The 13,845-nt window shown below is 43.8% G+C and overlaps 1 protein-coding gene across 1 annotated transcript; it reads right to left on the bottom strand.

Annotated features, from left to right (window-relative positions):
* Positions 1–1,340: 1,340 nt before the first annotated feature.
* Positions 1,341–2,459, bottom strand: PtA15_6A801 (uncharacterized protein; the record flags this gene model as incomplete). Its single annotated transcript, XM_053170544.1, has 1 exon — positions 1,341–2,459. The coding sequence occupies one exon, from the start codon at positions 2,457–2,459 to the stop codon at positions 1,341–1,343; it is 1,119 nt and encodes a 372-aa protein (XP_053021724.1).
* Positions 2,460–13,845: the final 11,386 nt, after the last annotated feature.

Genomic DNA, 13,845 nt, shown 5'->3' with positions numbered 1-13,845 from the left:
AATGGCAGTTTAATTTGCTGTTTGTTTATCTGGAATCCAGGCAGACAATTAGGTGAGATATGGGAAAATGACAAGAGTTAAAATGCAACCAGATGGGATGATATATAGTCTAACCTGTCTAAATCTGGGTGAAGCAAAAGTATCCCCTCTCAGGAAAAAAAAGAAAAACTGGTTGTATGTATCCTGAGTGTTTTGCTTCCTTGCTAATACTACGGGCAAAACAGCCAGTTGTACTGAGAAATAGATTTCAGATAAGCATGTCCCCTTGGTATACTCAAAACTGGCTCCAGCAAAAACCCGCTGTAAAGTGCGGCCGGACTTTGAGCTTCCCATTTTTCTGCAACTTGTCAAAGTTCATACATGCAACAAGTCTTTTATTTTTGTGAGACACTGGTCTAGTCACCTCCCAATCAGTGACAGTCATTGACCTCCTAAAAAACTGTGTCAAACAGCTCGATATCGGACGGGATTCTGGACTTCCGCAGGCAGCAATTCCCCTCGGAGGGTCTCTGCGGACGGTTCCTGGCGTTGGCTTCAGTTGGCTTGCCGCTGGCGCTATTAATGAGCCGGTTGGCCGAGAGATTTTTGATCCGACCTAAGTATACGTCAGGTTTCGTTTCAAACCTGTCTCATTCGGCTTATTCCCAAAAGACGTATGCGAAGCTTGACCTAAAAGTCTCTTGTGTCTAGGGCCCATAGAGACCCACTGCGGGACGGCAGGCAACCTCTCATCGTGATGTGCAACAGCTGTCTTCACAAATCCAACTTTGCCCGATCAGAAGCGTCTCGGTCTCCATGCTGAATTCACTAGCAAACCAACGGAGATAATATAGTATACAGATGGATTCATTTATATTTTGTCTCTTTGTTAGCTTAATGCCTTGTGTGGGTGACCCCTTGCTTGTGATCTTGTAAATATTCTTTTTTACAATTTTGATCAACCTTTCAGTCTCAGAGGTTACATAAATATCTTCTGTGTGTGAATCTGCCCAAAAACATCAACCATCAACTTTTGCTCATTTAAATAGATGTGCACGGCATACAACTTTCCATTCCCTCAGATCTTGGGTCCCGGCAGCCTGCAGGGTCTGAAAGGTCCATCTCCAAACCCTAACTTACCCTCAGGGTCTTCAACATCATCTCCATTGGGCTAACAGCCTTTATAATACATCTATCCATACGTGATGCAATGGAATTTTATTCTTCAATCTATCGCACTAAAAAAATAACTCATCTCCAAATTTTCTACATATAAAAGTACTAAGAAAACTGGAATTTATTCTCTTCTCAAATAGGCCCTACATTTTCTGCTGATTTATGTGTATAGATGCTTGAAATGTCTATTTCAAATCACCAACGGGCTGTGAAGCTTTGTGATGGAAACTCATGGGATGATTTTGGCGTTTCCGATGGACTTTTTGGCCTAGTCGTACGCTTTGCTCGATCGTAAACTGAAGCTGGCGTTGCTGTATTTCTTTTTCGTTTGGTAGACGAGGTGGAGGGAACACAACGACGGCTGGCGCCAGGTTTTCGCAATGTTTGGTTCCGATTTCCTTCAGCTTGTTTTGATAATTGTATTTCTTGATGAAGTACGAAACTGTGGCTCCCCATCCAACGACGATACCTTGAGCAGTTCGACAGCCATCTTCCCATCGCCATGTCAATTTCTGATTGGCCAGAGGTGATGAAGAAACAGCGCTTTTTCCGCTCACACGCAGGTCTGCCGTGTGATGAGGCCTTAACCAAGGCCCTGCTGGGTGGGGATATTTTCTGCGTTTTGAATTTGCTTCGATACCCTTGGACTTTGGTGCGGTGGGGACTTGAAGGTTTTGATGGACAACGCTGTCTGTGGTGTACGGGCAGAAGAGTTCCAAAATGAAAGGAGATACCGTGCAGTAGTCATCTTCATCGTCGGGGGGCGTCAATACAATCGTAGGTAAGAGTAACACGCCGCCTCTTGACATCTTCATTTCTTCTTGTACTTCATTTGATTTGGTGAAAGAAGGGCCACAAAATCTTGACGCATTTGAGCTCGTTGATTGATATAAGACTATCTGTTGAAGTTCAGTAGTGTCCGCCTCAGAGGATTCCAGGAGATCTGAATCACTCGACTTTGTTGAAATTGAAGAACTGAGTGATGGCGTCCTTGTTGAATCTTGGTGGGAGCTTAGCGATTGCCTGGTAGGAACATTTATAGAAGATTTAGTGTTGAAAGGTTCAAGAGTATCCATACGTGGTTCAAGACCTGATGTGTGGGATGACAATCTTTTATCGCTCGTTTGGATATGAGAGATTGCGTTCTTCATGGAATTTATTGGTTGCTTCCTGCTCCAGAAGCCAGCCTTAGAGTGGCTAGATGTGGAATCAGAGTGTTTGCCAGAGACGTAGTTATCTGAACCAAGAGCGACTGAGATAGGAGCCGATAAAATGGGGTTTGTGAGGGCAAGTTTTGAGATCATGTCAAGTGCTGTCAAGTGCCGGTCGCAAACAGGCGAGGCAATCCAACACTGTCGTCTCAGGAAAATCCGCTCATTCCTATAACACTATGGCAAGGGTGTTTGAAACATGCCCGAGGGCGAAAATGTGTATGTTGGAAATATATTTAGCAGCACGTGATTCAAGGATAACGACCGAAGAAAAAGAAAGTCGTGGGCATATGTTCCTCAACTTTACACTTGGAGACTCACATACCAAACGCGTTGATCAAAGATACTATAGATAGCTAATAGAAACACATGCTACAAAAATTTACTGGTTTGGAGTTGTGAAGAATGGATGTTCGTTAAAAATTAAGGTGGGGCTGAGCCATGGCATGATGCAGGATAACTTATAATTGAAAGCCTGGAAAGTCACGATTTTTCACCTTCAAGCTCTGCTTAACGCCATACACATTGGTTGGAAAGAGATCAGGAGAGCATAGCAAAGGGTGTCGTAACTTGTGACACAGAAAAGGCCCAGGATGGCTGCGGGAGTGTATGATAGAAGCTTGCATACCGGAAAACTTAGAACAAATCTTCAAGGATCTTCTTGTCTTTAGAACAACCCCATCTGCAAAGTCCCAAAACAGAGGCTGGGTGCTATGAACTCAAAGGCACAACAAGCAAGTGTTCAAGCTGTCTCAGAACTGCTGTAAGACCACACAAACCCCTATGAGCCTACATCTAGATCACGGGTTCAATCCCTACGCTGATCATCTTTCCTGGGTCTCATTCCCACTCTCTCTTGGGGTCAATCCCCACTTCCCATCATGTAGCAAGGGGGGGTGTTGAGTTTTCTGTTAGTCTGCTACCATGATGTATCACCACAGTATGGAGGGCTGTTGGATTGACCCATGAGCACTACCAACCAACCACCCAGCTGGCAGCCACAAGTGTCTGTAGCCTAGTTGGTAAAGGCAGCACTCTAGTATGTGTTTCAGCATAGCTGTGGTCGTGATTTTGACTCTCACCAGACACATCTTCATTTTACAGTCTCTACAGAAAGCACCAATAAACATAAGACAGTATGGGACTCCGTCCACTCTAGGCGGACCCAGTCAGGAAAGGGGAAGAAAGCTGCTGTTTGGGCTGCCCTCTGTGTTGGTCCAGATGATGTAAAAAAGGAATTGAAGATGATAGCTTAGGTTGAGTTGGATTTCAAGAGATAGACCAAGGTTGGAAGCCTGGCGGCGGTTTGGATGGTTTGTTGAGGTCCAGAAACAAAGAAAAACCGGCAGAGCAGACTCCGCAATACTCAAAAGAAGATCAATGAAAAATTCAATAGTTATTATATGGATCAGAGATTCCCCATAAGGTTCCAATCCGGTGCATTGAAGCCGGATATCATTGATTCCTCACCCAAACCCTGGTAGTATCCATTACCCGGCTGGATATTTCCGGATACCTTCCGGAATCAACAACCAAAGCCCCCAGGAGTGAGGGGACTCTTGCGCGTTGCCCAAGAGCATTTTGACAAGCCTCTCAAGCTCCTGGGATTCAAAATCATGCCCACTCAACGCTTACAATGTTCCAGCTCCGCAAATTCTGGTCCTTCTTCAGAGTCTGACTCCAACAATGTGTGCATTGTCAAAATAAGCCAGCCAAATAATGAGAAGCCAACAAAGGACGTTCAATCAGTAGCCAGCCCTTGGCTATGGAAATACTTCAAGCCTCAGGATATTGACGGGAAAAGATGGCATGTCTGTCAGGCCTTGCTTATTCCTAAAGGTACTACAGTCTGCCATGCAAAAATTGCCCCTGACAAACGTGGATCCACCAAAAGTATGAGTAATCACTTGCTCAAAAAACATGGAATAAAGAAGAACAACATGTGTGAGGTTGGCTCTCTAGTCCGGTTCCTTGAAAAAAATAAAAAAATTGCAATGGAAAAGCTTAATTGAGAGGGCTTCCTATGTGCTGTTGCTCAATACGTGCTCGAATGCCATATCTCTTACCAAACCGTTGAACACCCGGATTTTCAAAAAATGCTTGAATTGTGCAACCCAGAGACACAAAACCTTTTCCCCTTGACTGATATGTTCAGTGATTTCATTCTCACAACGTTTATGAATGGTCAGCAAGCCCTCAAGAGTTTGCTCCAAAAAGTCCCCTCAAAAATTAGCTTGACTTGTGATGGTTGGACCTCACCAAGCAACAAATATCTACTTGGAGTCACTGCTCACTGGATTGAAAACTACAAGCTTAAATCAAATATATTGGCAACAAAGCTGATTGATGGTTCCCATGCTGGAAAAAACCTAGCCTCTCATCTCACTGAAGCCCTCAAAATGTACGGAATATTATGAAAAATCTTTTGTATAATGGTCAATAATGTGTCAAATAATGGGACCATGGGAGAAGAACTCGGCAATCTCTTTGATTTTGATTAAACAAACTGCTTGCTTGGATGTATGCCGCATGTCATCAACTTGGCATCAAAAACTGGCATCAAGGCCTTCTCCAAGAAGGTACCTTCCAAATCTGATACTCCTCGCGCATTTTCTGGTATTCTCAGCGACCCGCCTCCTCAAGTTGATATGTCTAGCCTCATTTCTTGAATCAGAAAGCTAACAACATATTTGAAAAAATCATCACAAAAAGCTGCTGTGTTCAAAGATCTTATCAAACCTCTTGTCATGGTGGCCAATGTGTCTACTTGGTGGAATTCTACTTTTGAGATGCTTGACCAAGCATATATAAGGATCCGTGCGACCATCCAATTATTCTGTGAAAGGAAATCGCTATCTGAAAAGTATGATCTTTTGGACTGCAACACTGCCAGCATATTTGGCTAGGATGAAGTCATCCCAGTTTAACTGGGATGCACTCAACCAATTTAAATTTGGTTGATCTCAACTGATGAAATACAAATCCAAGGGACCCCCCTTGGTTTTACATTTCATTGGTTGAGATCAACCCATTTAAGATTGGTTGAGTGCATCCCAGTTAAAATTGGATTACTTTATCCTAGCCAACTATGCTGGCAGTGCAAATGTGAAAAGATACAACAACTTTGTGACTCTCTGGAGCCCCTATCCAAAGCAACCAAATTTATGTCACGAAGTAAATTTCCTTCAACAATGCTAGCCACTCCGGTTTATACATGGATTATGGAAAAGCTACAGGAGGTAAATGATACATTCCATTGTTATCTCTCAACCCATCCAACTGACATTGTATCCCTTCCTGATATTAGGCTTGCTTGTATAATTCTTGGGAATTGATTCCAGCTTCAAAAATTATGATTGCAAAAATCAAGCAGTACTTTGATCTTGTGGTGAAGAAGCCTGTTTACCTCTGCTTGACCTTGCTTGATCCTTGCATCAAAACAAGCCTTTTTAAAAATAGCATACTTGATGCCATCAACAATGGTGAAAGGCTTTTGCTACAGAAAGCATAGCGCAGCGCAAAGAGCAGCGCTTTTTGGGCCAAGCGTGTAGCTTTTTTTGTTTTGTAGCCACTATTTATAGCCACAAAATAGTGCAAAAGAGCTGTGCTAACCCTAAAAAAGTGTGCTGCGCTATTTTATAGCGTTTTCAAAGTGCTTTTTTTAGGCTTTTTTTCCGGCAGGGATGGGGGGGGTAGCTGTTATTTTGTACTTCATGGGGTATTGGTAAAAAAAACCACCTACATTTGGTGAAAAAATTTTCCACCTGTAATTTGGTTTGATATGAGACCCATCAATCAGAGTCTGACATTCAGAAAACTCACTGGGTATGTTTATGAATATCCAAGCAAGTATGCATATGTACATATGAGGCAAGCTGCCTCAAGTGTCTAGTAGCACCCTTTAGTGCATTGCGGCTGCTGGGCAGCTGCACTTTTTTAGCGCACAAATAGTGGGAATAAGGTGTTCTTGCACTGCGCTGCGCTATTTTCTAGCAAAAGCGTGGCTTTTTGCGCTGCGCTTGCACTTTTTCCCCGGGAAAAAAAGCGCCTGTGAGCTACATTTAGCCGTAGCGCAGCTTTTTATAGCTGCGCTACAGCTTTTTTGGGAGGGGCTGCGCTGCGCTAAAACAGGTGCTTTTTTGTAGCGCAGCATAGCCTATCACCATTGCGGCATCAACATGAGCAAGGAGTAGATCATCAATAAGTTCAAAGATGCAGTGGAACGTTTCAGTAACAATTCTAAATACGCGTAAACAGACTCGCTTTCACAAGTTGCACAATGTCAATCAGCTCATTGCTATTTAAGAAGAAAAGGATCAAGATTACTTGCCTTCAAGAAGAAATCACTTCATACCTCAAATCCGAATGCAAAGAAAAAGCTTGCAAGCTCCTAGATTATTGGAAATGGAACTCTAAAAATTTTCCAAGTCTTTCCAGGATGGCTCAAACATACCTGGAAGCGTTGGCTTCCAGTACCCCCTGCAAGCGTGTGTTCTCAGTCAGTCAACATGTTCAAGATTACAGCCAAAACCAAATGAAATCCACAACCATCAAGTCAATCATCTGTTGACAGAACTAGATTGAAAATGGGGCTATCAGTATCTCCAACAGTGAAAATTTCAAATAACATTGTGTTCTTTCTCTATTGCAATGAGGTCTTTAGCCTCATCATCATAAAAATGCAATTTGACACCTTCCTTACACTTGGGTATACAAACAAGTGTCAAAGAAACCTTGTCAGAAACTTTTAAAAAGCCCATTGCAGCCTCTACATCTGCAATGGGGAAATCTAAAATATCCAACCAGACACTGGATTCCCAACGGCCCGTCCTGAACCCGGATACGGTCTGCAGGGCCTCCAGATACCACCGGCTCTGCGGGGTCCAGATAGGAACCTTAACATGGAGTCACTGCTACAGCTCATAAAAATGCTCAGTCACTGTTAAATTTGCACAGTCACTGTGTATTGAAGCTTTGTTGAAATACCCTTTGACAAAGGATTGAGTATCACCCCAGCTCTCTTTGAATTTCTCCATGTCAACTGGTTCCAGTTTCTAGAGTTTGTCTTATATTTTTGGCTGACCAATGGCAAAAAGAACCTTACCTGAAACTTACTGATGTTTGCAATAATTAGAGGAGTTCATCTACTGGTTTGCAAAATCTGCAAGCAAACTCTTTGGCAATCAGGCTTAATGCTTATTTCTTGGAATGTGTCATGGTTTGCACCAGGGGGGGGGGGGGGGTGGCACTCTCTAGGGAGTGCCAAACTGTATTTTTATTTGGTAACACTAGCTGATGTCATCTGTGTGAGCATGCAAGGAGCAGGCTTCAAGGAGTTTGATCTTATGTGCAACTAAGACTGATCTTTAATCCAATCAAGGGTGTGCACACTGTTAATTCAGTGGAGGGTACCTTCACTTGATTCCTGGTACACCCTGGAATTGTAAACTTACTGGTGTGTATCAGCCATCAAGATGAGACACTCTCCACTAAATGACCTGGTTATACAGCAATTGAGGGATGCCCTTCACTTGATGAATGTTGGACAAATATTGAGTGGAGGGTGTGTCCACTTCATGGCCATATGTAGATTACCAGCCATCAAGTGGAGACATCCTCCCTTCAATGATCCTGGTTTTATGGTCATTGGCTGAAGTATTCTCCAATCAGTGACCGGTGTGTACCTGCCATTGAGCAGAAGGGTTCTCCACTCAGTGACTGGGTGGTATAGGCCATCAACTGGAGACAACATCCACTTGAGTACAAGCCACTGGTCTGGGAAAAAGACAGTTTGATTACCAGTAATACATTTTGGTCACTGAGACAGGCCTTTCCTAGCTTCAAGTACCAGTATGTAATGTACATTGCGCTGGGAAAGTACTGGCGCAATGAACATTACATACTGACCATCCAGCTCTTCTTTTGCAAGCTGGGTGGCCAATATATATACCTGAAAGGCCAGATCAATGAACAGCATGTTCTGGTAATCCAGCTAGGGCTTCCTTTTATTGATGACCAATGTTTACTGCTCATTGTATTTGAGTTTGGAGAGGCCGCGGGTTGATGACCAGGGCATTATGGCTGTCAAGCGCGACCTCTTCCAACTCAATGACCAGTTTATGCTGGCCATTGAGTTGGAGAAGCCCTAGCTTGATTACCAGCACATGCTGTTCATTGGGCCAGCCCTTCTGAGCTTGGTGGGCACTATATACTGGCCACCCAGATTGCAAAAGTGCATCTGGATGGTCAGTATGTGCTGGACTGTTCTTTTGGTGGGGGCTTTATGAAGTGGTGCTTTTCAGATTCCAGAGGCTCAGCAGAATAGGCCCGCTGTCAGGGTTCGTCTCTTATGTGACGTAACTCTGGTGGGTTTTTAGCTCGCAGGCCGCGGCGATGATGTAGCGGCAAGCAGATAAATAGGTCACACTACAGTTACTGAGAGTAACAAGTGGAAGTAAGTCCAACTCGACGCCATTTGGCGGAGGGACTGGCACCCTTACGTATGTAAGGGGACGCGGCAAAATTCAGCCTAGCACCGTTGTGGTATAAGGAGTAGCTCACTTATCTTCTAGGTTACAGGTGTGATAATAACACCTGTACCTAGGGGAGAGATACACAAAGAGAGGAAAGGGCTGTAAAGGAAGAAGATGGTTAGTAGACTATGTAAAAACCCCACTCACTGTATTTTCAGTAAGGTACACGGGTTTGTATGGCAATAATCTTCGTGGGAGAATCTCTACAGGTGAGAGACCTCCCTTTTTATATTGCAGGGATCAGATCCCTCCTTTGAGTCAAGGTCCTGAGGGATCCTTAACTCCAAGGAGGAGTGCTCACAGAATTCAGAAGGGGATTTACATAAATGGGTATGTAATCTCCCCATTTGTACATACACTGAGCTTAATCAGGATAAATACACAGAGAGATAAGATTATCTCTCTCTGTATGTACAAATATGTAATCAGTGTGAAATAAGGTTAATTACATATTCAAAAGAATGTGAAATATGTAATAAGTACATAATAATAGTACATAGGAAGAAAAATACATAATTGATGTAATGACAGGGAATTGAACTCTTGACTTCATGTACAAGAGTCAATTATTAAAGCAGTCTTTAACCATTAGGTTATAAGACATGTACTAAGCATTGTAGACACATGGACTTAGTGTCTCAGTGTCTGACACCCGCGTATGATGCAGGAAACTAGCTAGTAGCCTAGTATTCCAAAATGAAAAAGGAAACTGGGGGAAAACCCCTACAACATAAGAGAGGCCACTTTATATAGTGGCCTTGAGAATGAAACAAGAAAACATGACTACCCTGAATACAAGGGTGTAAAAAGAGACTAAAGCCACACAGGACAAACCCCTGCGGCTGTAGCAAGATGGAAAGAAAGGAGGTGCTAGCCTAACTCCGTATGTAGTCCAATCTAGGCTCTGGTATCTGTATCCTGGCTACATTTAGCAGCTCAAAAAAAGCACATATTTTTTGTTTAGTCCTTTTACATGATCATCACTGCAGCAATCAACTGCTTGGACAGTCTTGTCCCAGCAGTTCTTGGACAGATGTTGTCCAAAGACGTCAGCAATCTGTTGGGCCTTTATTTTGGAAATTTTCAAACAAACTTTGTCCAAAAACTAATTGGACAAGACTGTCCAAGTAATAAGTTGCAGTGTCAGCCTTAGAGTCAGTGTAGCTGACCTAAAGTCTGCCTTTTCTAGCTTTTTACATATGAATTACCTCATATCTTTTCCATCTTAAGAGATATCCTTGTTGTGACTTCATATTCTGTTTTCTTATGCAATTTTAACCCTAGTTACAACTTATCATTTCTTTGTAACTCTACTCCTTCCCTGAGTTCTTGAGTTGTGACGCGCATGCGCAGTTGTGACGTGTAAGCGCTACCAGGCGCCCCAAACCACATGTACATATGTAATTACATAAGCAAACTGTGAAATTTTTTGAATTCAGGATCCTCTTTGCCTGAGGAGGATCTACAGACTTCAGCACACCAGAACCTCACCCCAGAGACACCCAGGATCACCAAACCAGAGGCCACTTCACTCCCAGTATCACCACAGGATGTTGACAGTAAGTACCCTCTTCCACTGACCTTGTTTATCTCAGAGTGAAACTCTGTTGCTCCAGACTGTACTTCACCTGTTTCTTCCAACTCTTTCAATCTTCAAAGATCAAAAGGTTATCTCTGGTTAAGACCTATAAAGCCAGAGCAGAGTAGTAAACCTACTTCTGAATCCCACCAATTTTTCCTTGTTGTGAGTGGAGTCTGTTGCACTCTCTTGGCCTGGCACAGCTGGCATCCAACTTTTCCGGATTTATAATAGCCCAGATCAATTATTAAAGACTTACAGTCTAGGCCTGATCTTATCTTTCTCTCTCTCTCTTTCTCTCTCTCTCAGTTTGTATTTATTTATCCCAAGAAATCCAAACTATTCCCCCCATCTTTTCTTGTGTCCTGTTGTCACATAAGAGAAACAGGCTCACATGCAGTGCAGCCACTTGCAGATGTCTCCCCTCATGTTTTTCCAAACATGACGGTGGACATTGCAAACAAAACAAAAACCCCTGGGGACACACAGGGAGACTGATCTGGTCCCTGTTTCCCCCCTGCAGCCATAGCTTACTTGTGCCCAGCTTGAAAATTCCTGCACGCAAGTTTTTTTTTCTTTTAATTGCATATGCATGAAACTCCTGCCAATCCAATGCAAATGACTTTGATTGGTTTGGAAACAGCATGTCCATAATGCATCAGCATTATTAAGCACCTGGTGCTACTTAAGGATTGTTTGGATACACCATTATACATCATAAGTGGGTGAATTTATGATGTGGGCCGCTGGGGGCTTTGAAAATTTGGTGGCAATGGGGGGAAAACATTAGTTTGTGTGTCATAAATTTGCCCCATTTATGATGTATACCAGTGCGTCCAAACAGGTTCTAATTACAATTTGATAAGAAAAATCAACATGGTGTTGTTGCAGAATACACATGGACACAATGATAATCATGATGAAGGAATGCACTGACTGTAGGAAAAAAATGACAGGAACCGTCAGGGAAAAGATTTGAAGATGATAAACCCACAAGTAAAAAAGGTGTGACTTATGCTGGGATGTCCATGGGCATTTCAGAATTGACTTCTCACCTCAGATTTCTCAGACCAGGTTTTCAATTAGAGATTGCCCGTGGGTACCCGTTTGGAGGTACCCGCCACCCATGGGCGGGTACCCGCCCACGGTGCCGTGTGCGGGTCCGTGTATTACAATTTTGGGGAAAATGCCGCGGGTACCCGTCCAGGTACCCGTCACAAAAGGTTGTCCCCCCAATTGCTCCCAGAGGGCCCCGCCACCGGCTCAAGTCCTCCTACTGGGCCCGATTGGTCGCCGTAGGCCCGCTGTGTACTGGCGGCGGTTCCAATTCACGCGGGGTAGTCCCGCTGTGTATACAAACACCTGCCCGCCGAGCCTGCTCGCCAAGAGCCCCTCGGCGGGTAGGTGCAAGTATACCTGCTCGCCGAGAGCCCCTCGGCGGGCGGGTGTATGTATACCTGCTCGCCGAGAGGCTCTCGGCGAGGTGGGATCTGTATGCCTGCTTGCCGAGGATTTCTCTTGGCGAGCAGGTATACATGCACCTGCCCGCCGAGGGGCTCTTGGTGAGCAGGCTCAGCGAGCAGGTGTTTGTATATTTACTCAAAAAACATCCTGATCTAACCCGGTTTGCTCAGGAAATGGAAGGATGGTATCCTGGAAGAAAAAAAACAAGGCTCAAAGACAAAAGGTAAAAAAAGTGTTGTAACATGAGCTTGATTTGTTTTCAAAACATTTATGTAACGGCAAGGAATTTCATAAAAGTGCCTGAAAAATCATAAAAATAGTGGCGGGTACCCGTGATACCCCCCGCGGGTACCGCTGGTACCCACACAACGGGTGCCGGGTCCGTGTCCGGGTGTCTGATTTTGCCCAAAATTACTGTGGGTACCCGCACCCGCCGCGGGTACCCGGGTCTAATGGGTGATCTCTATTTTCAATTCTTTCTCTTGCTACTTGCAGGATCACTGAAACATTTATGCACCTGTTGAAATATACCAATCTAGCCACCATTGCCTTGAGAAGCTTAGTTATTCTGGCCTCTAGCCTCTGCATTTTTCAGTCAGGTGGAGGTAAATTTATGAAAATTGTGCAATGTGTATTCAAGTATGTCAGCTGCATGGTATCAAATGAACAGCAGATGGCATTTCAAACTTGACCCTTCTTAAATGTTTCAAACTTCATTCCATGGTAAAATGGTGGGGAAAAATGGCTCCTGTAGCTTCCACATGTTGTATTTCAGGGAGGAAAATTACAGGTTACACCATTTTTCCCAGCTTTGGCACTGCTTGCAACTTAAAGAAGAATAATTTGATTCCAAACCAATCTCCTCCCAATTTAATATGGGAATAGCCATGGCAGAAATATGCCACAATCATTCATCTACCATTTGGCTAAGCCTTTGCTTTGTGGTTGCTACATTTCAAAAGTTTGCTTCATTATGTGATATTATGTGTTTTTTTATGAAAAAACTCAGCTCTGAAAAGAAATTCCTGGTCACTTGGTCAAGGATATGTTTCAGCATAAGGATACTTCAATCCTTGCCAACACATGTTGTAAATTGAAGTTCACATCCAGAATTGTGATCATGATGAACCAGACAGATGATTTCAATACAGAGATGTTCATGGCAAACCTGAATGTAGCTTAAACAAAGATCACCAATTTAATTTGGTTGTGGATTTGCAACAACAGCAAAAAAAGTGCAACAAAAAAAAGCAACTGACATGCCAAGTAGCCTCCCCGGGAAGCAGGTGCTTTAACTGCTGGAACGGACCAGTCATCGAGGCTCAATGACCGAAACAACTTGGCCATCAAGGGGACTTGTGTGTTACCCCTCCCCGTGGCCGGTTGTACCGCTTGGCGCTCATCTACATATGTGTCAGCATGTATTGGCGATCACGCTTGATGGCTGGGTAGCTGGTCTGTACCTACTATGTACCGGTCATCAAGGCTGAAGAACTCTTGATGCCAGGTGTGTATAATCTACTTTCTCGTACATCCGGCCATAGAAAGGAGTGCAAAATGTCCTCTCAATGGCCGGCGCTTGTACAGGTCATCGAGAGCAACACACTACTCGATAGCTGGCCATCAAGAGGGGGTACACACTCCCATCGATGGCCCGTCTATTCCGGTCATTGAGGGGAGTATGAATCTTGTCTTGATCATTGTCAGGTACACACTCCCTTTGCAACCTGCCATCCAGCCTTCAAGAACAACTAACCAACCAAGCCGTTGATGGCTGACCCCAACCGGTCATTGAGAAGGGATCAAATTACTCCCCTCAATGGACATTTTTTTCCGGCCATTCTGGTCCGTTCCAGTATGACCAATACCCACGCCGGCAATTGGTATCGGTCATACTGGATGA

The sequence above is a fragment of the Puccinia triticina genome, chromosome 6A (genome assembly GCF_026914185.1).
Source record: "Puccinia triticina chromosome 6A, complete sequence".
NCBI classification, from domain to species: Eukaryota; Fungi; Basidiomycota; class Pucciniomycetes; order Pucciniales; family Pucciniaceae; genus Puccinia; species Puccinia triticina.
This window is presented reverse-complemented; position numbering and strand designations above follow the sequence as displayed.